Here is a 26,018-nt window from a genome sequence, read left to right as displayed (position 1 = left end):
ATTGACCAACTGTTTCTCCCTTCCACAATTTTCACTAAGTGAAACATTGCACAATCAGTCCCTTATTTAAGAAGGGCTTGCACCGCCATTGTGTCACTTTTTTGTGACACTGCGGCGGCGTAATCAATGCGCCACACTGCACCCTATTTACACAGTGACACATCTGGGCAAATGAGTCACATTGCAAAGTGCTGCGCTACATTATACCTGCATCAGGTATAATGTATGCAGAATGGGCGTACCCCCACAAAAAAGACTTGTAGAAGTGATGCAGTGAAATTTCTTAGATTTCACTACATGAATGCTTCAAAATCTTCAAGCAGGTATAAGGATTGATGCAGGTCTTTTTCACATGGGACTAGCCCATGGGTTATGACACATTGCTGGAGTTGCATCAGTTTTCCTCTAAACTCCAGCAATGCATCATTTTTGCAGAACCAGATACATCAGAATTCCTGACGTATCTGTTAATCCTTGCACCATGAAACACCGTATTCTGAATATGGCGCATCCATGGTGTCGTAAAGATGGAGCTACAAAAAGTGACACATCGCTGTTTTTGCCCTGCGATGCGTCACTTTTCAGAAATGAGGTCCTGAGTGTGGGTAGGAAAAACCACGATGCCTTATTTTGCAGCTGAGAAAGGTGGAAATGTGCAGCATTACCACGCAATAACCCATTCCGACATGAAGAATTCAGAATGCGGAGGTAATACAACACTAAATAAATACCGCCTAATATGGTACTGGTATTTCTCTGGGCACATTTACTGCACTCAAATTCTTCGGCCACAGACTTAGGGACAAATTCACATTTTGCACTGAAGGACTGGTTGCTACGTGCCTATGTTGCTACTTGAACTGGCTATGCTCCAGTGGCTTTTGCTTATTTTATTTCCTTTCAAGACGTCCAGAGTGCTTCTGTGTGTAGTGTTGAGTATCAAGCGTTCTAGAAATGTGATTAGGGTATAAATCTTGGGCTCGTCAATGTCAGAACTGAATGGTAATGATTGTAGCTGTAAACATGATTGGCCAGGAGCCTATCTGCACTACATCAAGTGCACAACATCTGGAGTCACTACACCGCAAAGACTACATTTGGAGAAAGTACATTCCAGTTTTTTTTCCCAAAAGAATTACACGAGGGGTTAAGGTGACATCACTAAGAATAACTTGCAATTTCAGTGGATTTCCAGTTTTAATTCATAACCTTAACTGTACATTAAGTTGTTCTTTAAGTGAATATCATTATCATTGTGTTTTGTAAACATATGTTAAGGTTTTATAGCCAAATCTAACCATAATTTGCTATTAACGTATTTTTTTCATTTACTCTCTGGTATTTTTTTAGCAAACATTATATCCAACATTTGGGTGCAGAGCCTGATCCCCAAACCCCCAAGGCTGGCTAGGAGCCACCGGTTATTGCCCTTTGCCATGTACAGCACAGGGTGGGTTGGACAGACCTGCCTATAGCCAAACCCTGTGTCCAACTCTCGATGGGCGGCCAATTCCTGATATGCATGGCCTTTTTCTGCCCACGATTAGAGTTGACCATAGGGACTGGCCTACAGCTGGCCTACAGCTGGGCCATATGACCAACCCGTAGAGGGTTGGCCTTGCAGATTCTAGCTGTTTATAGAGCCAAAGGCGTTTTCAGATGTTTATTTTTTGGTAGCTCTCACAATGACTGTTGCTTTGGGGATGGTTGATTTTGTGTTTTTACTGCCATTTTGGGAACGTTTAGAGGCAAACAACCACTTATAAACGTGTCAACCATTTTTGCATTACAAAATGCTTAGTGTGAATTACTTTCTTATGCTACTTGCAGTACCTCTTGCAGGTATTCTGGGATGTATCCGATTACTGATATGCTGTTCCTTTTTTTCTCCATGTACCTCAGGTGCTCCTTCTTTTGCTGTTGCTTAAGGTATCACATGGGTGATGTACCAAAGGAGTAGTGTCCTCTCATCCCCATGCTTTTGTTTTGGTCACATTCAGTTTCTTCTTCCACAGAGAAAGTGTGAAATCTTCCCACACATCAAAGTCTTTGAAGTGTTTCTCTACTTCGCTGCCCGAAGGCAGAGAACATCCTTTTCTTGTTCCTCATAAGGAGCTTGAGAAGTTCTGAAATCTCTGTGTGAGGCCTTTAGTATAAAAATAGCCTGTTTGTTATTTGCTGCTGTCTCTTCACAAAATTGTGGATGTTCCTCCTGTTGCTATATGACAGCCAGTATTTTGATGTGCGGTAAGTTACCCAAACTCTCAGAAAAGGTAACCTGAACTCTCAGCCAATGAAAAGCTCAGAATACTCTTTAGTTTGAACACAGTTTACCGAGTCCACAGGAAGTCTGCAGACTCTGTACACCTCTTGTATTTCTGTGGTAGGCACTCCACCTGGAGACTGTTCTGCTGGTCAGAGAAGCTTTGCAGACAACACTGAAAGGTGGCCTGGCCAGAACACATGAAAAGAGTACTGACCCAAGCCGGTTCCAAGGAAGCAGACCTGCAATGCCCAACCTCTGTCTGTGAAATAGATATAAAGATGTGAGCCCAACACCCAGTGTTGTTTGTTGTTGTCTTTTCACCAGAGGAGAGGGTACTCCTCAGAGTACACAGGGACAACTTTGCAGCCAGGGGTTGGTGTGGCAATGACAGCCAGCTTACCAGAGGCAAGGGATCGTTGCCTGGAGTACTATCTGAAAAAGACATTTGCCATGAAAGGGCTGAATGCAGCCAGGCACCACTCCTATGAACTGAGTGAGTGAGAGGCTGAGTGGGTCTAGGCCAGAGAAACTGAGTGCTAAGACCAAACAAGGGTGGGGGAACATGAGCTGCTCCTATTGACCTTACAGCAAACTCTCAACCTGGGGGGAGGAAGGGGGGCAGAGAAGGGGAAGACCCATGATGGTACAGATGGAGGGGTAACTGGATTAGTCAGCAGAGGCCCCTGAAAGCACACAGACTTGCAAACGTGAATCGGTTATTTATTAGTGAAGTTGTAATGGAATTCTATATATTCTGTGTAATAAATTATTTGTCTTTTCTACAAAGAGAAGCACTGGGCTGGACAACGATCTTATTTCTCTGCTGGGGTTGGTATTCATTCCTGAGTCTTGGTACCCACACACTAACCTCCTTTAGAAGACTGTGACTGCTTGCCCTCGCTATCACTGTGTTAAGTGCAGAAAGGGCTGTACTTATTCGTGTTTGCAGAGCCATAGTAAGACAGGCCCTGGAACAGCAATGGCAAAAGATCTCAACCCACTTGGTTGAGGCCCAGAAGCCACTGTTTACAATTGGGTAAAAAAGCTCCCTCCAATAGTATTTGCTTTTTTTTTTTTTTATTTAGTCCATGGACAGTACTCAAATGTGAGTTGTGAACTAATAGTTCACATGGTGTCAACTTTTTAACTCTTTCTAGCTCACCTAAAACATTTTAAAATGCTAATTTCTCAATAACTACTTCATGCATTTGCACCCCACCAAGCAAAGACACTTCATTAAGTATAATTCTACTTCCATCTGAAGTTTGGTGTAATTCAGTTCAACCTTTATTTCCGTAGAGCAGAGCAAAGGATCCTAAATGAGTTAATATGAGAAGGTTTTTTTACCCATGCTTTCCTTGCCCCTTTGACAGATCGGTATGAAACTTGCCATGGCAAACCCAAATCGATAAAACTTTTTTTTTTAATGCTTTGTGTAGATTCATCAAACAGCTCCAAAGTCATTAGGAAAAGCTAAACATAACTACATAGTTGCTATTGCCAGCTGTGTAACATCATTATACACGTAACACCTTGAAGACATCAGGCCTTTTCATGTATACGGAATCGATTAATGGTACTGTGGGCTTGTACTTTCATTTTCACAAGACAATCATATCTCTCCATGGCACACTTTAGGGGAAGGAGGTGGTTTGGTAAATTCCCGATTAGGTTGAAGCCACTAAAGGCGTTGCACCTATCCTCGGGTCTGTGTGAGCAAGGCCTTCTGGTGGAAATGTATAAAATGTGTTGCTGCAATTAAAATAATGTTGACACTGCAACATTAGAGTGCACCTCATTCTGTTTTTGAACATGTCGGCAAGTGTAACTTTAAATGTGTCGAACAGCACTAAGTTAGAAACTGATAAACAGATAAATACAACGTTTTCCTCTGGTGAAGTCTGATTGCGATTAAAATTTAAATACAATTCATTTACCATTTATTGCAATCACTAAAGTAAACAACCGATTCAAACTTAAGTAAATGCTCCTCACTTAAAATGTCTTCTTTTTATAAACTGCATATTAGTAATGGTTAGACTTGTCAGTTTTAGGGTGATCTCTACGCCTAGGTTGGCTCCCGACAGCCCAGAGAGAAGGGTGCAGTGTATTTAAAAAGTTGGATATGTACCTTTTGTTTTACATGTCCTGGAATTGGCAGACCCTTAAATTCATTTTCACTACTGCAAGGCATAACTCTCCCATAGGATAGCATTGGAGTTGCCTTCTACATTTAGTAAACCAGTTCATATCTGGTGTCTTTGGAATTGTAATAACAAATCCTCTCTTATGGTATAGTCTGGTTTTAAATTACAATTTTGAAAATGCCACTTTTAGAAGTCAGCATGTTCCTGCCTTATTCATTTAGCGTCTGCAACCGGTCACATGGCTAGGTGTAGTTGACATTTGGGCTTTGTGTATTCCTCCTAGACAGCCACACACAATAAAGGGCTTAGGTGTGCCTAGATGGGCCATCACGGGTAGAATAGGAGGGCAGAGTTGGGCACAACCCTATTTACACTTGAAAAGGCTGTGTCCTGCCTCCATACAAAGGATTGCATATCCCTTGTAGTAAGCCTGGAGCCAGGGCAGGGGAGGAGGGAAACATGTGCACTTTAAAGGGAAACCTCCATAAACTTCTTCCACTTCAAAGGAGGCACCAGGTATAAATATTGGACCTCAGACACCAACTCTTCATTACACTTCAGGACCTGTGGATTCTGCCAGTAAGAAGGCCTGATGTGCTGCTAATGTGGCTGCCACTCTACTGAACTGCTGCCCTGAAGGAGGCTGTTCTGCTGTCCTTCTGCCCTCTTGCAGAGGTGAGAAGGACTGGACCTGCATCTGTTCAACCCAGGACCCCAGAGTGACTCCAAGGACTAGTTGGCTGGCCACCCGGGGGGAGCCTTGAGGAAATAAGGCACCAACAACCTCAAACCGAGCACCTGGACTCCACCATCTGTGAGTATTACCCTGTAAAGTGATGGCACCCCAGTCCTGGACTGTTAGAAATGTGGGCCTGAAGGTAGCCGGCCAGCCCACCTGTGGATCCAGCAGAACCAAAGCATCTCATCGGCTGGCCAGTGCAGCCCTGAGCAGAAGCAATGCATTGCCACTGATGCAAGGTTTCTCAAAGTGCCAGTACTCTATATTGACCGCGCAGAGGAACTGCTGCTGCAGATGCATCCCTGATCCAGGGCCTCGCATCGCAAACCTTGTGTCAACAGCAATCTTGACGATGGAGGTTCTTACATTGCAGTCTCACAGCTCCTCGGAGCCCATGCATCACTTGGCTGTGCAACGCATCCTGAACGCCAGACTTCGCATCACAAGTCTCTCATAAATAGAATCCTCAACAAGGCAGTATTCCGCATCCCAGCTTATCAGACCTGATTCATCGCCTTGGCCTCGCAATGGATCTGCGACGCTGGGCATCATCCATTCAGCAACCAGGAATTAAGGTATTCTCCTTCAGCGGGCCAAACTGATTCCCTGTAGCTGGCCCACGCCCCATTGCAGTTGCCATGAAATTGTGACTTTCACCCCGTCTAGCATGACCAGTTACCTTCTGCACCTTCAAACACTCTTTTTCAAAACCTCATAAAATAAAAAAAGACCCATAATCCTAAACTGTGTGTGCAGGGAAGTCAGGGCGCATTCTGACTCTTGGAATTTGGTGTCCGTCTAATATTACAATGGTCCCTGATAGAGATCCCTAATAGAGAATCCAGCTCAAGACCTGCTCTCATTGGACTTACTTCTCAAACAACAGTGGTCCCATGCACAAATGAGTCAAAGGAAAAATAAATATAGACACAGTGGACCTATATTAAGTAAGGTGATTTGTCCAGCCGGACAGGGATCACAAATCTTTACTGTATAATAAAGCAATCAAAACAATACCTTACATTTAAAGGAGTGAGACACAAGCCTGTGCCCTCACACTTACAAATTGGCAAAGCGATAGGGTGATAAGGAGACAGAGAAAAGAGTTTTTAGGCAAAGAGTGAACGATTTCTGAAAATGAAAAAATTACAGAAATTCAATTACACCATTATACGCATATCACATTTGGTATACATTTAAATATATGGTGTTTCAACAAGTCGACGGCGTTTCGATCCCTTTAACATAATTCATAGGATCATCATCAGGACAAGAATTATGCCTAAAGAGTATTCGACACAATAGCCTGATAAAAGACTCACAAAGTCTCGTGGTACAAGGTGAAGGCAATATTACACAGCATCAACCACGGTGGGCCGCCGTGTTGTCGGTGCCAGGGTAAGGCTGAGTCACAGAGGATCAGGACGTTTCCGTTAGAGATGTAGCAGAACAGAACTCAGCCCGCAATAGGGGTTTGATTTTAATGGCGCGTCAGTCCATCTTGGCAGCCTGAAGCTTTCCCGTAAGGACCACAGAGATCCGTTTTTTGGTCCGCAATGGGGAATACACACGAAGCTCCATTGTCGGCTCGTGGGATCGCGCCTTATTTTTGGCGCCCAATTTATTCCCCATTGCGGACCAAAAAACGGATCTCTGTGGTCCTTACGGGAAAGCTTCCGGCTGCCCAGATGGACTGACGCGCCATTAAAATCAAACCCCCATTGCGGGCTGAGTTCTGTTCTGCTACGTCTCTAACGGAAACGTCCTGATCCTCTGTGACTCAGCCTTACCCTGGCACCGACAACACGGTGACCCACCGTGGTAGATGCCGTGTAATATTGCCTTCACCTTGTACCACGAGACTTCGTGAGTCTTTTATCAGGCTATTGTGTCCAATACTCTTTAGGCATAATTCTTGTCCTGATGATGATCCTATGAATTATGTTAAAGGGATCGAAACGCCGACGACTTGTTGAAACACCATATATTTAAATGTATACCAAATGTGATATGCGTATAATGGTGTAATTGAATTTCTGTCATTTTTTCATTTTCAGAAATCGTTCACTCTTTGCCTAAAAACTCTTTTCTCTGTCTCCTTATCACCCTATCGCTTTGCCAATTTGTAAGCGTGAGGGCACAGGCTTGTGTCTCACTCTTTTGAATGTAAGGTATTGTTTTGATTGCTTTATTATACAGTAAAGATTTGTGATCCCTGTCCGGCTGGACAAATCACCTTACTTAATATAGGTCCACTGTGTCTATATTTATTTTTCCTTTGACTCATTTGTGCATGGGACCACTGTTGTTTGAGAAATATGTTCCCCGAGGTCCTATGCTGACTCGTTTGGGCGCCCTTGTTGTTTCTGATATACTCATTGGACTTACGTCAATGAAAATAAATAGGTGTCTGCTGATGGGACTACATCAGCAAGAGTTGCTTGAATAGGCTGACTTTAAACACTGGACCATTCTGTGTGTGATGAAAGGGCATCAGACTAGGACTGGGTTAGAAAATAGGCCTGAACCCCAACATAAAAGTGTACCTCATTAGCGGATATTTGGCCCGAAACTAGAAATCGGGTCAATTTTAAACTTGTAAAGACACGCTGTTAAGTTGCTTTCCAAGGTATGAGAGACTGCATGGATTTGAGATGGTTCAAGCATTTTTTTGTGGTAATTTTAGAGAAGTCAACAATAAAAACCGGGGAACCAGGCCATTAACAGGCCCATTAGTAGCCAAAAAACTTACCATACACTGATCTGTGACACCAGTCCTTCTGGCACTGCCAGATTTCCTAAAGGCCAGTCCAAACCTGAAGGGCATTTAGTCACAAACCTCATTCAAATGCATTGTTGAATACACTGTAAATGCATCCCCATCCTGGGTCCACCTCCGCAGCTCTTCATTCCAGCTGCCGCGGGCAGCAAACTGAGGGACTGCCAAGGGTGGCCAAAGGGCTAGCAATGCCTCTGTTCGATTCTGCCACCAGTGAAACTAACTCAGTCAAAATTATCATTCAGTGAGGAACCCCACTCACTACCCTGGCTTGAGGAGAGGTTAATTCATAGTTCAGTTCTTACCTGAGTCTTAAAACGTTGAACAAAATCCTTATACGATTTAGAAGATGGATTTTTTAGCTCTTCGGTAAAAATTTCATTCAGCACTCTTAGAGTGACATTGATAGCAGCAGGAACATCATCTGTAAAAATAAATATACGAATCATTGATCACCAAACAGCGATATCTGAAAAATGACGTGGGGGAGATGGGTGATTCTCGCATTATGATGTAGTGAGGGAGGGAGAGTATGGAACCGGATAAGGAAAGGGCACAGTGAGAGGGGGAGGATGTGAGACTGGATAAGAATACAGAGAGACAGGAAGGATGTGAGGCTGTGTTAGAAAGCACCAGATTCCAGTGGAGAGAGACCAAAAGTGTGTAATGAGATCCCAGTACAACGAGTGACTGAATGTGTGTAAGCAGATCCCAGAACAGCGAAAGACGGAGAGTTAAGGACCAGATCCCAGTACAGCAAGGGACCAAAAGTATGAAGCCAGGGAGAGAATAAAAGCATGAGACTAGATCAAAGTACAGAGGGAGGCCAAAGTATGAGACCAACAAGACCAAAAGTGTGAGATCAGATCCCAGTACAGCAAAAGAAGATCCCAGTACAGCTAGAGACAGAGAGTGTGAGACCAGCAAGAGACCAAACATGTGAGACCAGATGCCAGGACAGCTAGGGATGGAGAGTTTGAGATCCTTGCACAGCAAGAACAAAGTTCTCCTCAGGCACAGGTACCTAGGCAGGGTGATTTCAAAATCCTGTTTGAAAGTGGGCCATGAACACAGTGGAATAAGATCCCTTTGAATGAAGGGTCTTTTCAGCTTCCTCTTTATAGTAATTTCAATTGGAGGATAATCAAGCATTTGCAGTGTCTGTTTCATGAATTGAAGCCCCCACCCAGACCAGCCAAATATGAAGCCGTGAATTCATGGAAGCATGCAGCACATGTGAAATAGAAGGAAAAATATCAGAGTACGGAAAAAAGGACAGGTTGTGGTTGGGTGGATATAAAGTGGGATGCAGAACAGCAGCCATGGAGAAAAGATGTGATTGAGGGAGTTAAGGGAGAAGAATTGGCCTAACGGCTAGGGCGGTCGACCTCGAATCTGGAAAACCAGGTTCGAGTCTCGGCACTGAATAGAACTTAGAGACTGCAGATGCTGTTCAACTCGACTCTAGTTCAATACAACAATGACCTATTGGTGACGTAGACAACACCAGAAGCAGGCAGGCAAGGTATCATTGCCCTATTGAATCATTTGCTTAAAAATGGTCATAAACTGTCCTCGACCAACCTGCAGTACTGTTAGAAAGAAGTCCTGTATATAGGACATTACATTGAGAAAGGAGTAAGGAAGGTGTCTAGGAGAGAATCTCTGCCATACTGCGAATGAACCCTCCCAAAACACAGAGAGAAGTCAGAATGTTTCGGGAATGGTGAGCTACTTCCATCAGTGGATTCCCAACTTCCCACGGGGGAAAACCTCAAAACATATGTATGTGTCAGATCCACTACCATGGGGCAATGAGTGTGAAAATGCCTTCTTCTAGGTGAGAGAATGTCTTTGTTGCACACTGGCTGTAGGAATGCTAGATTTGGAGAAGCTGTTTATACTGTATTATTCTGTGAGGGAAAGTGTCTCCCTGTCATTACTAACCTAAACACATGGAAATTCCAAATGACCAGTGACTTATTTTTTATCCACTCTTGATCCAGTAGCTGCAGCATTATTGGGCTGCCTAAAGTGATGGCCGCAGTTGGTGTCAGCATTCAGCAATGTGAGGGCATTGTCATGGGATACCCTATTACTGTCATGGTCTCTCATTCCATCATAATCTTACTTATCCAAACACAACACATGAGTAATAGTCGATTGATCAAATATGAGCAAGTTGTTCTTTCCACAGAAAACATCACTCTACATAGGCGCACCTGTCTCAACCCTGCCACATTGTTGCCATTACCTGTTGCTAATTAAAATGATGATAGATTTGATCATGACTGCCTCGATGTGACAGAATTGTGTACCAAGCCAAGACCTGATATTTGAGATGGCTCTCCGGAAGAGTCTGATTGTATGTTGTTTGTAGTTAGTTCTTACTTGAGAGATGACAGATGCAGTTTGAAAGCAGCATATTCAGTTTTCACCTTGGAAGGTGCAGTGGAAGACTCCTGGTTGTGTAATGTAACCTCTGCACATGTGGCATAACTGATCGCTCTTTCTGGGGCCTGTTGTGTCTTTGACAATTTAAAAGTCACCATCTACCTAGTCTAGATGACTGCTATAGTAGCTCTACTGAAGTGAGCAGCTCACAAGAGGGGAAAAGACTATGAAACTTCTGACAATTGCTACATGGATGAAACAGCCAGGCATCGTGCCGTTGGGTCTTGCACCTTCAATGAAAATTATTCAAATGGATCTAAAATTTCCATGAGCCTCTTGCTGGCTGTTGCTGATACGTGGGAAGAAGTGAAGACTGTGCCGGAAGAAGCACCAGGCAGTGAGCAAGAGATGTGGGTAGGTCATGGCAGGGTGTGCTAAAATTGAGGATACTTTTTGGGTTTCTGTAGATGGCCTCCTTATGCTGCATGTCTCCTTGTTACCCCCTATGGCACGTTATTTCCATGGTGTTACTCATATAGGTCAAGATGCAATGGTTCCTCTCTTATGCACTTACTGGTTTCCCCCTATGTTCCGTGTAGTTGTAGCAGAATTACGTCACCAGTGTGCTACATGCCAACAGTTAAATGCAAGAAGAACTGTAGTCTTTAAGCCAAAGAGGGAGATCAGGTGGTCTTTTCAACAGTATGCAGCTTGATTTCGTAGAGATGCCCTTATGCAATGGTATTATTCCCCCTTCATTTAAAATTCGGCCCCAGGGAATGGGGCCACATGTCCCCACTGCCCTTTTCTTATTGGTTAGGCCTGCTGCACCATCCACAAATCAAACTGAGGCAACGGCCCTGGATACCTTCAGAAGCCGATACCAGCTACTCAGAGTTCAGGAAATTCCTCAAAACTGACCTTTTAAAATGTGCTTTCCTAAAAGCTCGTCAAATAACATCAGTAGTAACTCAAGACTACCAGACATTTGCCTTCCCTATTGGTCTTGAACATCGCAGCACAATTATCAATTTGGACTTTGTTTAGTTTTGTCAGTGAAATTACTGAAAGGAGAAAAGCAGCACTTTACAAGACGTGTTAATAAAAAAAGTATTACGTAAATAAGTGTGTGTGCAAGTATTTCTGGGTCAATTATTTAAAAATGGTACCATTACATAAAAGAATAATATAGCACAGCAACAATATGGATATCTAAATAAGGTGTGATCAAAGTTAGTGAAGATAGCTATAAAAAGATAAAGTGCAACGTGCCAAAAATGATTCCTGGTTGGACACAGGGCGAGAATTATAAACTGTTAGCTCACTATGGGCCAGATGTAGGTCGGTCGGTAACGGCCGAAAATCGGTATTTTCGGCCGTTACCGACCGGTTTACAAGTTTTGGCATGTAGGGGGCAATATTTTACCGAATCGGTAAAATTACCGATTCGGTAATTTTACCGATTCGGTAAAATAAAACATCGGTAAATTTACCGATTTGAAGCCACCCATATGTAGGTGGGACTCTTTAGAGCCCCAGGAGCCTTAACGAATCGGTATTTTACCATCAAAACCAATTTGATGGTAAAATACCGATTCCGGTGTGCATGCACATGTGTGCATGCACACCTATGTCATGTGACAGGCAGACCTGCCCTTAGGGCAGGTATGCCTGCCACATGGCACCTGTGCCTGTTTTGGGGGTGCCAGAGGGTGTCAAACTGACACCCCCTGCACCCTTGTGAATTCTTTAATTACCGATTCGGTAAATACCGAATCGGTAATGCCTAATCATTCCTATGGGCTTCAAAGCCCATAGGAATGAATGGGCATTACCGATTCGGTATTTACCGAATGGGTAATTAAAGAATTGTTAAGGATTCGGTAACGAATCCAGATGTTGGGACCTACATACCATTTACCGATTTTGAAATACCGAATCGGTACAATTCGGTATTTTAAAATCGGTAAATGTTTTTTACCTACATCTGGCCCATAGTACTTTGAGGCTCGGTCAGCAACCGCTGGTTTTCTTCGTAATTTAATGGCAGAGTGGGCTATATTGACGAACTATCCAACACGTGCCAAGTCCATGGGGACGCTGGTTGTCATTCAAAAGTCCTAGGCATCTTTGCAAGTGGAGATCCCACGCTCTAAGAACTTTGGGGCAGATTTACAAGCCACTTGCGCCACTTTTGCGTCTATTTCAACATGGGAAAAGTGACGCAAAATTGGCGCAAGGGGCTTGTAAATCTGCCCCTTGATTTTAATAAAGTATGTAGTGCAGTGAAAAGTTCTGAGCAGCAACACAGCAAAGGAAGCATAGACTCTTTTGTAATTGCAGAACCTGCAGGTGCATGTCCCGTGCACTGTTGTTGAGCAGTGGAAGTGGAATCCATTTATTGGAAGGACCATTGTTGTGTCTCGTTGTGGAATTCGGAGCCTGGTCTCCCTACAAAGAGCTGCCTTTAAACATGATGGCAATTTCATGCCTTCGTGGGATTTTACTATCCGTGAACCATAAGTGATTGCTTAAACAGTGCTCACATCAACCTTCCTTGTAAATGTAAATGTACAGGAATTTATATAGCGCAAATCACCGAGCGGTTTCTAAGCGCTTGCTTAGGGAACCCGTCCTGGTATTCCCCTGTGAGATAACCCCGGCAGGGTATCCGCAAGGTGAAAGACAGGCATCCCGCCGCGAGGGGGGTTGTAAAGTTTAAGCAAGCTATTGCCCAGAGTCGCAGAGTGTGAACCCGTGAATCGAGTAGGCACCGGAGCGAGAATTGTCGAGTCCATGGACATTTTTAGGACTCAAGACCCCGCCAAGCCAGGAATTGAACCCTGGTCCCGGGCTGACCTCTGCTTCCAGGTCTGCCTCCTCTAACCAGTGAGCCACACTTCTCCACTTTTCCTTGAGCGAGACATGACCTGCTGATGCAGAGTTGATTTTAAACCAGAGTAGGAGACGGTGGCAGAAGATAGGTCTGCATGCTTACATCTATGTCTTTGGCCCTCATTCCATGGATTGTCCTGAAGGGCCTTCTTTAAAGCGTCTGGTTTGGCTTGCAGGATTGAGCAGTAATATGTCATGAAAGAGGTCTACATTCGAACTCCTGGCCAGTCAAGGCAAACTCAAGCCATAGCAATGAACGACAAGTGTATTTAGGAAGGTGAACCATTCTCCTGTAGGCCACACACTGCATTTTATCCAGTGAAGGGGGTGACTTCCCTATTTGGGCGTGATGGCCATATGAGAGATTTGGTAATAGTTTGACTCTTGTAATTAAATCTGCTGAAGGGCAATAGATGTGAGTTAAATTTGCATGACTCAAAGATAACTGCTGAATATCTCCTAGAGATGTATTTTAGTTGTAAACTTGGCTTGCCGCTGTCTGTAAATCATACGCCTGGGAAGTTGAAATTTGATGTTTGCGAAACTGTTAAATGCCTTAACCTCCATTACAGTTTCGATGTATTCTTATATCTCCCAAGGATCATCACCTTTGTTTTGTCAGAATTAGCCACCAACTTCTTATTTTCATTATAGATATTTAGCTCAGTGAGGGTGCACTGCAAGCCCATTTTAGTGTGGTCAAGAATGCAAGTCATCGGCATATTGACTACCTGGCAGCCTGTGTGTTCCAATCCTCGTGGGATTGTGTTTGCCTTTAGGAGTGTGCGACCTATGTCGGTTGTATAGAGTTTGAACAGCATAGGGGTAAGGCGCACCCAGTGGGTAATTTATGAAAAAATAAGTGACAGAGCTATCGTCAGGAGGCAACTTGCACCATATGGCCTCCTTATGCTGCATGTCTCCTTGTTACCCCCATGGCACACTATTTCCACGGTGTTACTCATATAGGTCAAGATGCAATGGTTCCTCTCTTATGCACTTACTGGTTTCCCCCTATGTTCCGTGTAGTTGTAGCAGAGTTATGTCACCAGTGTGCTACAAGCCAACAGTTAAATGCAAGAAGAACTGTAGTCTTTAAGCCAAAGAGGGAGATCAGGTGGTCTTTTCAACAGTATGCAGCTAGATTTCGTAGAGATGCAAATGTAAATGTAAATGTTTTTGTACTTGTATAGCGCACAGCTACCCACAGTGGGCTTCCCGGCACTTGTATGAATACCATAAGGGAACCCTTCCTGGCTTTCCCTGTGAAGTGTCCACTCCTGGGCACCCCCATGGTGCAGACCAGGCATCCCTTGCGTTGTGGGGGCCGTTGTGGAGACTAAGCAAGCTATTGCCCAGAGTTGCAGCGTGGGACCCATGATCAGAATAGGCACTGAGGCGAGAATATCCAGTCAGGCGAATTAATGAGCCCAAGACCCGCCGGGGCAGGAATCGAACCCTGGTCCCTGGCCAGAGCTCTGCATCGAGGTCTGCCTACTCTAACCATTGAGCCACACTTCTCCATGCCCTTATGGAATGGTATTATTCCCCCTTCATTTAAAATTCGGCCCCAGGGAATGGGGCCACATGTCCCCACTGCCCTTTTCTTATTGGTTAGGCCTGCTGCACCATCCACAAATCAAACTGAGGCAACGGCCCTGGATACCTTCAGAAGCCGATACCAGCTACTCAGAGTTCAGGAAATTCCTCAAAACTGACCTTTTAAAATGTGCTTTCCTAAAAGCTCGTCAAATAACATCAGTAATAACTCAAGACTACCAGACATTTGCCTGCCCTATTGGTCTTGAACATCGCAGCACAATTATCAATTTGGACTTTCTTTAGTTTTGTCAGTGAAATTACTGAAAGGCGAAAAGCAGCACTTTACAAGACGTGTTAATAAAAAAAGTATTACGTAAATAAGTGTGTGTGCAAGTATTTCTGGGTCAATTATTTAAAAATGGTACCATTACATAAAAGAATAATATAGCACAGCAACAATATGGATATCTAAATAAGGTGTGATCAAAGCTAGTGAAGATAGCTATAAAAAGATAAAGTGCAACGTGCCAAAAATGATTCCTGGTTGGACACAGGGCGAGAATTATAAACTGTTAGCTCACATAGGGCCAGATGTAGGTCGGTCGGTAACGGCCGAAAATCTGTATTTTCGGCCGTTACCGACCGGTTTACAAGTTTTGGCATGTAGGGGGCAATATTTTACCGAATCGGTAAAATTACAGATTCGGTAATTTTACCGATTCGGTAAAATAAAACATCGGTAAATTTACCGATTTGAAGCCACCCATATGTAGGTGGGACTCTTTAGAGCCCCAGGAGCCTTAACGAATCGGTATTTTACCATCAAAACCAATTTGATGGTAAAATACCGATTCCGGTGTGCATGCACATGTGTGCATGCACACCTATGTCATGTGACAGGCAGACCTGCCCTTAGGGCAGGTATGCCTGCCACATGGCACCTGTGCCTGTTTTGGGGGTGCCAGAGGGTGTCAAAGTGACAACCCCTGCACCCTTGTGAATCCTTTAATTACCGATTCGGTAAATACCGAATCGGTAATGCCTAATCATTCCTATGGGCTTCAAAGCCCATAGGAATGAATGGGCATTACCGATTCGGTATTTACCGAATCGGTAATTAAAGAATTGTTAAGGATTCGGTAACGAATCCAGATGTTGGGACCTACATACCATTTACCGATTTTGAAATACCGAATCGGTACAATTCGGTATTTTAAAATCAGTAAATGTTTTTTACCTACATGTGGCCCATAGTACTTTGAGGCTCGGTCAGCAACCGCTGGCTTTCTTCGTAATTTAATGGCAGAGTGTGCTATATTGACGAACTATCCAACACGTGCCAAGTCCATGGGGACGCTGGTTGTCATTCAAAAGTCCTAGGCATCTTTGCAAGTGGAGATCCCACGCTCTAAGAACTTTGGGGCAGATTTACAAGCCACTTGCGCCACTTTTGCGTCTATTTCAACATGGGAAAAGTGACGCAAAATTGGCGCAAGGGGCTTGTAAATCTGCCCCTTGATTTTAATAAAGTATGTAGTGCAGTGAAAAGTTCAGCAACACAGCAAAGGAAGCATAGACTCTTTTGTAATTGCAGAACCTGCAGGTGCCTGTCCCGTGCACTGTTGTTGAGCAGTGGAAGTGGAATCCATTTATTGGAAGGACCATTGTTGTGTCTCGTTGTGGAATTCGGAGCCTGGTCTCCCTACAAAGAGCTGCCTTTAGACATGATGGCAATTTCATGCCTTCGTGGGGTTTTACTATCTGTGAACCATAAGTGATTGCTTAAACAGTGCTCACATCAACCTTCCTTGAGCGAGACATGACCTACTGATGCAGAGTTGATTTTAAACCAGAGTAGGAGACGGTGGCAGAAGATAGGTCTGCATGCTTACGTCTATGTCTTTGGCCGTCATTCCATGGATTGTCCTGAAGGGCCTTCTTTAAAGCGTCTGGTTTGGCTTGCAGGATTGAGGAGTAATATGTCATGAAAGAGGTCTACATTCAAACTCTTGGCCAGTCAAGGCAAAGTCAAGCCATAGGAATGAACGACAAGTGTATTTAGGAAGGTGAACATCCTCCTGTAGGCCGCACACTGCATTTTATCCAGTGAAGGGGGTGACTTCCCTATTTGGGCGTGATGGCCATATGAGAGATTTGGTAATAGTTTGACTCTTGTAATTAAATCTGCTGAAGTTCCAATAGATGTGAGTTAAATTTGCATGACTCAAAGATAACTGCTGAATATCTCCTAGAGATGTATTTTAGTTGTAAACTTGGCTTGCCGCTGTCTGTAAATCATACGCCTGGGAAGTTGAAATTTGATGTTTGCGAAACTGTTAAATGTCTTAACCTACATTACAGTTTCGATTTATTCTTATATCTCCCAAGGATCATCACCTTTGCTTTGTCAGAATTAGCCACCAACTTCTTATTTTCATTATAGATGTTTAGCTCAGTGAGGGTGCACTGCAAGCCCATTTTAGTGTGGTCAAGAATGCAAGACATCGGCATATTGACTACCTGGCAGCCTGTGTGTTCCAATCCTCGTGGGATTGTGTTTGCCTTTAGGAGTGTGCGACCCATGTCGGTTGTATAGAGTTTGAACAACATACGGGTAAGGTGCACCCACTGGGTAATTTATGAAAAAATAAGTGACAGATCTGTCGCCAGGAGGCAACTTGCACCAGCATATTGCTCCTATTACTGCCACATATAACTGAACTAACTACTAACCATGAAACCCTACATGCGGGAGGGGTGATGTGGCCTAATGGTCAGAGCTACTGACTTTGGAGCTGGGGAACTAGGTTTGAACCTTGGTCTAGCCTCAACATCCTGTGATTCTGGACAAATCACTCAATCTCCCCGTCCCTACAAAAAGTGAATGTGTCCTTAACTGGTGCTCATGAAAAGCGCTCCAATACCTTTGGGTTGAGTTTGCACTATTACCACCAGTGCTGACGATAAAGGGGCGGTACCAAGCACCGGAAACCATCGACTCAAATTAAGCACTGGCCGTGCACCCTTGTCTGGCAAAATGGTTTGTGGCTCAATTCTCTTTACCTGTCTTAACACGAACCCATGTGTCCGAGTAAAGAGAAATAATTGCTCTAAGTAAGGTAGATGGGTTTCTCAGCCAGCAAGCCTAGACAAGAGTTTGTTTCGATCAACACCATCAAAGGCTGCTGAGTAATCTGGAAAGCATGAGAAGAATGGCGGGAGAAAGGGCAAAGAAGCTAAATGCACAAGATAGGACAGAGCAACTATATTATCAGTGATGGATGACTATTGACTAAATCCTGTTTCATTAAACAGAATTATGCACACACAGCGTGGGTGTTGCATGAGTTAAACAAAAGGGTGATTGTGAAGGTGTAATCCAAAGTAGTAATACCCCTTTATGTACACAAGTATCTGTTAGTAGTAATATTAGATATCTGAAGAGTCCGTAAATAAGTGAATTTTTATGTTTTCAGGCAGCTGGCTATTCCCCTTGCTGGATGGCCTCTAGTAATTTGTGAGATGTCAACAACAAGGAAGTTATCTCAAGTAACTATAACTCATGCCCTAACGTCACTTTAACTCACCCCCTCACAATGCACTGCAATTTAACCTACATATTACATCACTCATGACATCTATTTGTACATCATTGATAATATCACTATACATGGCGGGGGAGAGTTATAGTTACTTGAGAGAATTATAACTGGTGAATTTCAGTGGTGTTTAGAGTTTAAAGTGTTACGTTGTTACTGAACATTTCACCTATAACCTCACTTTCACCATTGTTTTTTCAATGAATATATATAACAATCCCTCCCTTGCTGTGAAGAGATCCAGGGTCGGGCTGGTGTACCCAGCCTTGACTTACGTGATCTGCAGCCCTGATTCGCCCCTCTTTAGAGCTTGCTATGCTGCCTGAATGAGGAGAGACAGCACAGCAAGAGATCTAAATAGATTAAGGTGTGATGAGAGGGTAGGTTGACACGTGAGCCTCCACAACACTGTGATTAATGTGCACGTTCACCCACACTTCTCAAAAACCAGGGGCATATTAGCAAGGCGGGCGATATGAAATTATCGCCGCTTTTGCGGCTGTTTTCGGCCGCAAAGCGGCGATAATTTCATCGCCCTATTAGCAAGCTGTTGCTAACATCAGTTAGTGACAGCTTTGAGGCGATAGCGAGCAGTTTGGGGCCCGCTTTGCATGTCAGCGATATTTATCGCTAATGACATGCAAAGTGGGCGTATTCAACCTGTTAGCGACTGAAAGCAGTCACTAACATCTCTATCACCTATTATCAACGCAGGCGTAGCGATAAAAAAGTTTGCACGAATATTGCTAAAAATGAACGCCTGCTCAGACCACTTCTTAACCTGTATATCCAATGGGAGGTGGATATTCAGGTTAAGAACCTATTGGCGTTAATGCCTGAATATCGCTGGATTTCCAGCGATATTCAAGCATTTTGCCGCTTTCGCCAGAAATGTTATCGCATTTGAAATAAGCATTGCTAATAGCACGTTATCTCTGCAATAAAATCCGGCAATTCACGGCGATAGAAAACATGTCGCTAAGCTTATTTAGCGATAAATAATGCTAGTTGTTGATAATATGCCCCCGGGACTTTTTAGAAAAAAGTATCAGGGCGTTGGGACAGCCCTTGAAAAATCGGGACTGTCTGGGCATATGTGGGACGTCTGGTCATCCTACCTTTTGATTACAGTTTCAACATCAGCTGCAGTCTTTCCAAGGCCTCTCGTAAGAAGTCAGGTGTAGATAGTAATATGCTTTTTTATGAAATCCAGTTCAAGTCCTCTGTAAATATATTTATAAATTAGAATTTGCAATTGACTTTAGTTTTGCTTTCCTATCCTTTGAATGTGGGTTATTTAGACAGGAGCTGTTGGACGGTGTGGGTTGCTTGACAAACCAAAGTGATTAGCTATGTAGGGTGGTAAGTGGGCATTTCTAAGCTCATCGCTTAAGTAGAGTAGCCGGATTGGCCATATATTCCAAAGGGAATTTCCCTAGGGGCCTGGAGCCATTGAAGGCCGGCTTTTGAAGGTCATGACCTTGTCTCTGTCACTGGCTCCCAGGGTTCATGGCTGCGGGCACCGCAGGTAAAATGTGTGAGAGAGAGAGAGAGAGAGATAAGGAGGGGGAGAGAGAGAGAGAGTTTGAAAAGAGACAGGAAAGGGAACCCAGGGTGGGTTGCATACTGTAGTAGAGCCTAGTACTGGTTCCCAGTCTGCCATGTTTAAAGAGAGCTTGTTGTATAGGGTAAAATCACAGTGGCGCGGACTGGGAGTGGACGCATAGGTGTGCACTTATGATTGTTTACAGTCATACTCTGATTCCGCGCTACAAGGGCGCGCCCGTTGCACGTGATAACCGCGCCACCCACACACCCCGTCATGCACCCCCAGGGAGATAATGTGCTTGAAAGAGAACAGTTACACTTACCAAGAACAACGTCATCTATGATGTGTTCACACAAAGGACCATAGTACTGTGGGCGGCAGATGCACTTTATGCTGTCCCAGGTACCTCCATTTTGACACTGTAGGCCTGCATGGAAACAGAATGTTAGAATGATCTGTGAGGAGCAGCACTGGTGAGAGTGAACTATCTTCTCATGGTCAGTCAGTGTGCAGAGCCCTGCTTTGAATCCTGCCTGTGAAGCAGGGCAGGGGACCTCCCAGGTAAGCAGATCGCACTCACCTATGCTCTTACCTCAGGCTTACACACACCTGAACCCCCACGTCAGCAGCTGGCACACAGCAGCATAGGCCGGCCTGCATATTCATTTCTGCAGCGCAGACACACACTTGTACTTGGTCAGCAGTCCACACACACTTATTCTCTCATGTCAACAGAACACACATACCTCCAAGCTTTCCTATCAACAGCCCACAAGAACCTGCGCTCTCAAATCAGAAAGCTACATCTGTCTGTACTACCATGTCACCTCACAAGCGTGGGCTGACATGTACACAGCCCATAAGCTCCTGAGCGCCCATGTCAACATTATCTAAGGACCCGTGGTCTGCTATTAGCAGCCTTCGTGGCACTTTTGTAGTATTGACAGCACTCGTAACTATGTGCTCTGCTCCCGGTGCTCTCCTATCAATAGTGCACATGGCCCTGTGCTCTTCTATCAGTAGCCCCATTGGCCCTATGCTCTGCTCCCTGTGCTCTCCAATCAACTGTGCACATGACCCTGTGCTCTTAACTGAGCAGCCCCATTGGCCCTATGCTCTGCTGCCTGTGCTCTCCAATCAACAGCGCACATGGCCCTGTGCTCTTCTATCAGCAGCCCCATTGGCCCTATGCTCTGCTGCCTGTGCTCTCCAATCAACAGCGCACATGGCCCTGTGCTCTTCTATCAGTAGCCCCATTGGCCCAGGATCCCACATGGCCCTGTGCTCTTAAATCAGCAGCCCCATTGGCCCTGTGCTCTGCTCCCTGTGCTCTCCAGTCAGCACCGCACATGACCACGTGTTCTGTTCCCTCTGCTGTCCTATCAAAGAGCACATGTGAACCTGTGTTCTGCTCCACGTGTTCTTCTATCAGCAGCCTTTATGGTCCGGTGCTCTCCTATCAGCAGAACTTATGGTCCTGTGCTCTTCTCTTTGTGCTCTGCTATCAGCAGCCTTTCTGACCCTATGCTCTACTCCCTGTCCTTCATGTGGGTGTATTGGTCTCATACTCTGTAAACTGAGTGCTCGCACTCCATGAATGTGGAGTAGTGTCACTCTGTGGAGGTAGCGGTGCGCCGGATTTACCCAAAAACACGCAGTATGGCATTCCAGTCACGAACTCCTCTAGTGCGTGAACTGCACATACGTCATAGCGTACAAGAATGACTTCTTTCTAGTTTGACACTTTCCCTTGGACATCCACTTCCTTTACACAGCAAAACCCAAGGCAGAAAGGATCGAGCACGCCCCTACATGGCAATCTCTTTCAAGGACTAGCTCACTTCCTGACATATCATCTTTACTTGTGGTGAGCATAGAACCTTCTAGAAGGACAGTTAACCCTCTCTCCCCCCCTGCCAGCATTAGAGACCCTCTGATGCCACATGCTTAGCACCGGTTTTCAGAAATGGGATGCACCTGGAACTAGGTTTGTTGTCACATTTGTGGACACTTTATTTTGACGTGGGCACCTCTTTTGCTTTCATTCTTCCTCTTTGAGGCTGTGTGGAGAAGTGCTCAGGATCCTCACAGGGGAGGATTTCTTGACATTTCGCACACTCTTTTCCCTGATAAGCATAATTATATTAACAATTTACAGCAGGTACCTTGTGGAGTAGTAGTAGTAGCAGAAGTCGTGCTGGCTGACGTTACTATGGCAGTAGTGCTGCTGTCGGTGGACTTCGTAATGGCACTGCTGTCGGTGGCATTAACAGCGCTCTCACTGGTGCCAATGGTGGTAGGCTTCGTACTGGCTGTGTTGGTGGTAACTGTAATGGCGCTCTCACTGGAGCCAATGGTGGTGGGCTTCTTACTGGCTGTGTTGGCGGTAACGGTAACAGCGCTATCACTGGTGCCAATGATGGTGGGCTTCGTACTGGCTGTGTTGGCGGTAACGGTAACAGCGCTCTCACTGGTGCCAATGGTGGTGGGCTTTGTACTGGCAGTGTTGTCAGTAACGGCACTCTCACTGGTGCCAATGGTGGTGGGCTTCATACTGGCCATGTTGTCAGTAACGGTAACGGCGCTCTCACTGGTGCCAATGGTGGTGGGCTTCGTACTGGCCGTGTTGTCAGTAACGGTAACAGAGCTCTCACTGGTGCCAGTGGTGGTGGGCTTCGTACTGGCCGTGTTGTCAGTAATGGTAACAGCGCTCTCACTAGTGCCAATGGTGGTGGGCTTCGTACTGGCCGTGTTGTCAGTACCGGTAACAGAGCTCTCACTGGTGCCAATAGTGGTGGGCTTCGTACTGGCCGTGTTGTCAGTAACGGTAACGGCGCTCTCACTGGTGCTAATGGTGGTGGGCTTCGTACTGGCTGTGTTGTCAGTAACGGTAACAGAGCTCTCACTGGTGCCAATGGTGGTGGGCTTCGTACTGGCTGTGTTGTCAGTAACGGTAACGGTGCTCTCACTGGTGCCAATGGTGGTGGGCTTTGTACTGGCAGAGTTGTCGGTAACGGCACTCTCACTGGTGCCAATGGTGGTGGGCTTCATACTGGCTGTGTTGTCAGTAACGGTAACAGAGCTCTCACTGGTGCCAAAGGTAGTGGGCTTCGTACTGGCTGTGTTGTCAGTAACGGTAACAGAGCTCTCACTGGTGCCAATGATGGTGGGCTTCATACTGGCCGTGTTGTCAGTAACGGTAACGGCGCTCTCACTGGTGCTAATGGTGGTGGGATTTGTACTGGCAGTGTTGTCAGTAATGGCGCTCTCACTGGTGCTGCTGGTGGTGGGATTTGTACTGGCAGTGTTGTCAGTAATGGGGCTTTCATTGGTGCCGCTGGTGGTGGGATTTGTACTGGCAGTGTTGTCAGTAATGGCGCTCTCACTGGTACTGCTGGTGGTGGGATTTGTACTGGCAGTGTTGTCAGTAATGGCGCTCTCACTGGTGTCGATGGTGGTGGGGTTTGTACTGGCAGTGTTGTCAGTAATGGCGCTCTCACTGGTGTCGATGGTGGTGGGATTTGTGCTGGCAGTGTTGTCAGTAATGGCGCTCTCACTGGTACTGCTGGTGGTGGGATTTGTACTGGCAGTGTTGTCAGTAATGGCGCTCTCACTGGTGTCGATGGTGGTGGGATTTGTACTGGCAGTGTTGTCAGTAATGGCGCTCTCACTGGTGTCGATGGTGGTGGGATTTGTGCTGGCAGTGTTGTTTGTAATGGCGCTCTCACTGGTGTCGATTGTGGTGGGATTTGTACTGGCAGTGTTGTCAGTAATGGCACTCTCGCTGGTGTCGATGGTGGTGGGATTTGTACTGGCAGTGTTGTCAGTAACGGAGCTCTCACTGGTGCCAATGGTGGTGGGATTTGAACTGTCAGTGTTGTCAGTAATGGTGCTCTCACTGGTGCTGCTGGTGGTGAAATTTGTACTGGCAGTGTTGTCAGTAATGGCGCTCTCACTGGTGTCGATGGTGGTGGGATTTGTACTGGCAGTGTTGTCAGTAATGGAGCTCTCACTGGTGCTGCTGGTGGTGGGATTTGTACTGGCAGTGTTGTCAGTAATGGCGCTCTCACTGGTGCTGCTGGTGGTGGGATTTGTACTGGCAGTGTTGTCCGTAATGTTGTTCTCACTAGTGTCGATGGTGGTGGGATTTGTACTGGCAGTGTTGTCTGTAATGGCGCTCTCACTGGTGTCGATTGTGGTGGGATTTGTACTGGCAGTGTTGTCAGTAATGGTACTCTCGCTGGTATCGATGGTGGTGGGATTTGTACTGGCAGTGTTGTCAGTAATGGCACTCTCACTGGTGTGGATGGTGGTGGGATTTGTACTGGCAGTGTTGTCAGTAATGGAGCTCTCACTGGTGCTGCTGGTGGTGGGATTTGTACTGGCAGTGTTGTCAGTAATGGCGCTCTCACTGGTGTCGATGGTGGTGGGATTTGTACTGGCAGTGTTGTCAGTAATGGCGCTCTCACTGGTGTCGATGGTGGTGGGATTTGTACTGGCACTGTTGTCTGAAATGGCGCTCTCACTGGTGTCGATTGTGGTGGGATTTGTACTGGCAGTGTTGTCAGTAATGGCGCTCTCACTGGTGTCGATGGTGGTGGGATTTGTACTGGCAGTGTTGTCAGTAATGGCGCTTTCGCTGGTATCGATGGTGGTGAGATTTGTACTGGCAGTATTGTCAGCAATGGCGCTCTCGCTGGTGTCGATGCTGGTGGGATTTGTACTGGCAGTGTTGTCAGTAATGGCGCTCTCGCTGGTGTCGATGGTGGTGGGATTTGTACTGGCAGTGTTGTCAGTAATGGCGCGCTCACTGGTGTCGATGGTGGTGGGATTTGTACTGGCAGTGTTGTCAGTAATGGCACTCTCACTGGTGCCACTGGTGGTGGGATTTGTATTGGCAGTGTTGTCAGTAATGGGGCTCTCACTGGTGTCGATGGTGGTGGGATTTGTACTGGCAGTGTTGTCAGTAATGGCGCTCTCACTGGTGTCGATGGTGGTGGGATTTGTACTGGCACTGTTGTCTGTAATGGCGCTCTCACTGCTGTTGATTGTGGTGGGATTTGTACTGGCAGTGTTGTCAGTAATGGCGCTCTCACTGGTGTCGATGGTGGTGGGATTTGTACTGGCAGTGTTGTCAGTAATGGCGCTCTCGCTGCTATCGATGGTGGTGGGATTTGTACTGACAGTGCTGTCAGTAATGGCGCTCTCGCTGGTGTCGATGCTGGTGGGATTTGTACTGGCAGTGTTGTCAGTAATAGCGCTCTCGCTGGTGTCGATGGTGGTGGGATTTGTACTGGCAGTGTTGTCAGTAATGGCGCTCTCGCTGCTATCGATGGTGGTGGGATTTGTACTGACAGTGCTGTCAGTAATGGCGCTCTCGCTGGTGTCGATGCTGGTGGGATTTGTACTGGCAGTGTTGTCAGTAAGAGCGCTCTCGCTGGTGTCGATGGTGGTGGGATTTGTACTGGCAGTGTTGTCAGTAATGGCGCTCTCACTGGTATCAATGGTGGTGGGATTTGTACTGACGGTGTTGTCAGTGGATTGAGTTGTTTGGTGGTCTGTGAGATCTGAGGTCTCACTCACTGGAAAGTTGGTGGGTTTGCTCCCTGTAGTTGTACTGTCTATAGAGGAAGTGGTACAAATGCAAGGAGTCCCTGTAAGAGTTGTGCCCCGAATCTCCGTTGTTGTAGTGGTCACCCTCTCGGTGGTAGCTGAAGTCCTAATCCCCATGGTTAAAGTTGTCTCGCTGTCTGTGATGGTTGCACTCTCCGTCTTTGTGGTCGGACAAATGCATGGACTCTCTGTTAAAAGAGACAAAAAAATAACATGGTTAGTTACATCACTAGAGCAGAGAGGATGGTTTATCCAATCTGCCCCTCCCAAGCCGTGGGGAAGTGTAGGATGGGCCCCTTTAAAAGAAATGCAAGCTAGTTATACATATATATGTATATATATTCAGGTGACAAAAAATCTCTTTTAAGGTGCTGTTACTGAGTAAATATTGGCAGGACTAAAGAACGAAGCGGCAAAATAAGTCCATGGGAGCAGCATAAGTCTGTGATGTTTGTTGTTTAATTTTATCGAAAAATACTGAGGAGCTTTTTATAT

The 26,018-nt window shown here is 45.5% G+C and overlaps 1 protein-coding gene across 1 annotated transcript in view; it reads right to left on the bottom strand.

Annotated features, from left to right (window-relative positions):
• Positions 1-26,018, bottom strand: part of LOC147678033 (uncharacterized) — a 238,598-nt gene that overhangs the window by 35,693 nt on the left and 176,887 nt on the right. The window contains exons 2-4 of the mRNA XM_086945606.1: positions 22,076-25,711; positions 20,233-20,337; positions 8,237-8,355 (exon numbers count right to left, since the gene is read on the bottom strand). Coding sequence (XP_086801732.1) covers positions 8,237-8,355; positions 20,233-20,337; positions 22,076-25,711 — 3,860 coding nt within the window. The remainder of the gene's footprint in view (positions 1-8,236; positions 8,356-20,232; positions 20,338-22,075; positions 25,712-26,018) is intronic.

This window comes from Lissotriton vulgaris, chromosome 12 (assembly GCF_964263255.1).
Source record: "Lissotriton vulgaris chromosome 12, aLisVul1.2, whole genome shotgun sequence".
NCBI lineage: Eukaryota > Metazoa > Chordata > Amphibia > Caudata > Salamandridae > Lissotriton > Lissotriton vulgaris.
This window is presented reverse-complemented; position numbering and strand designations above follow the sequence as displayed.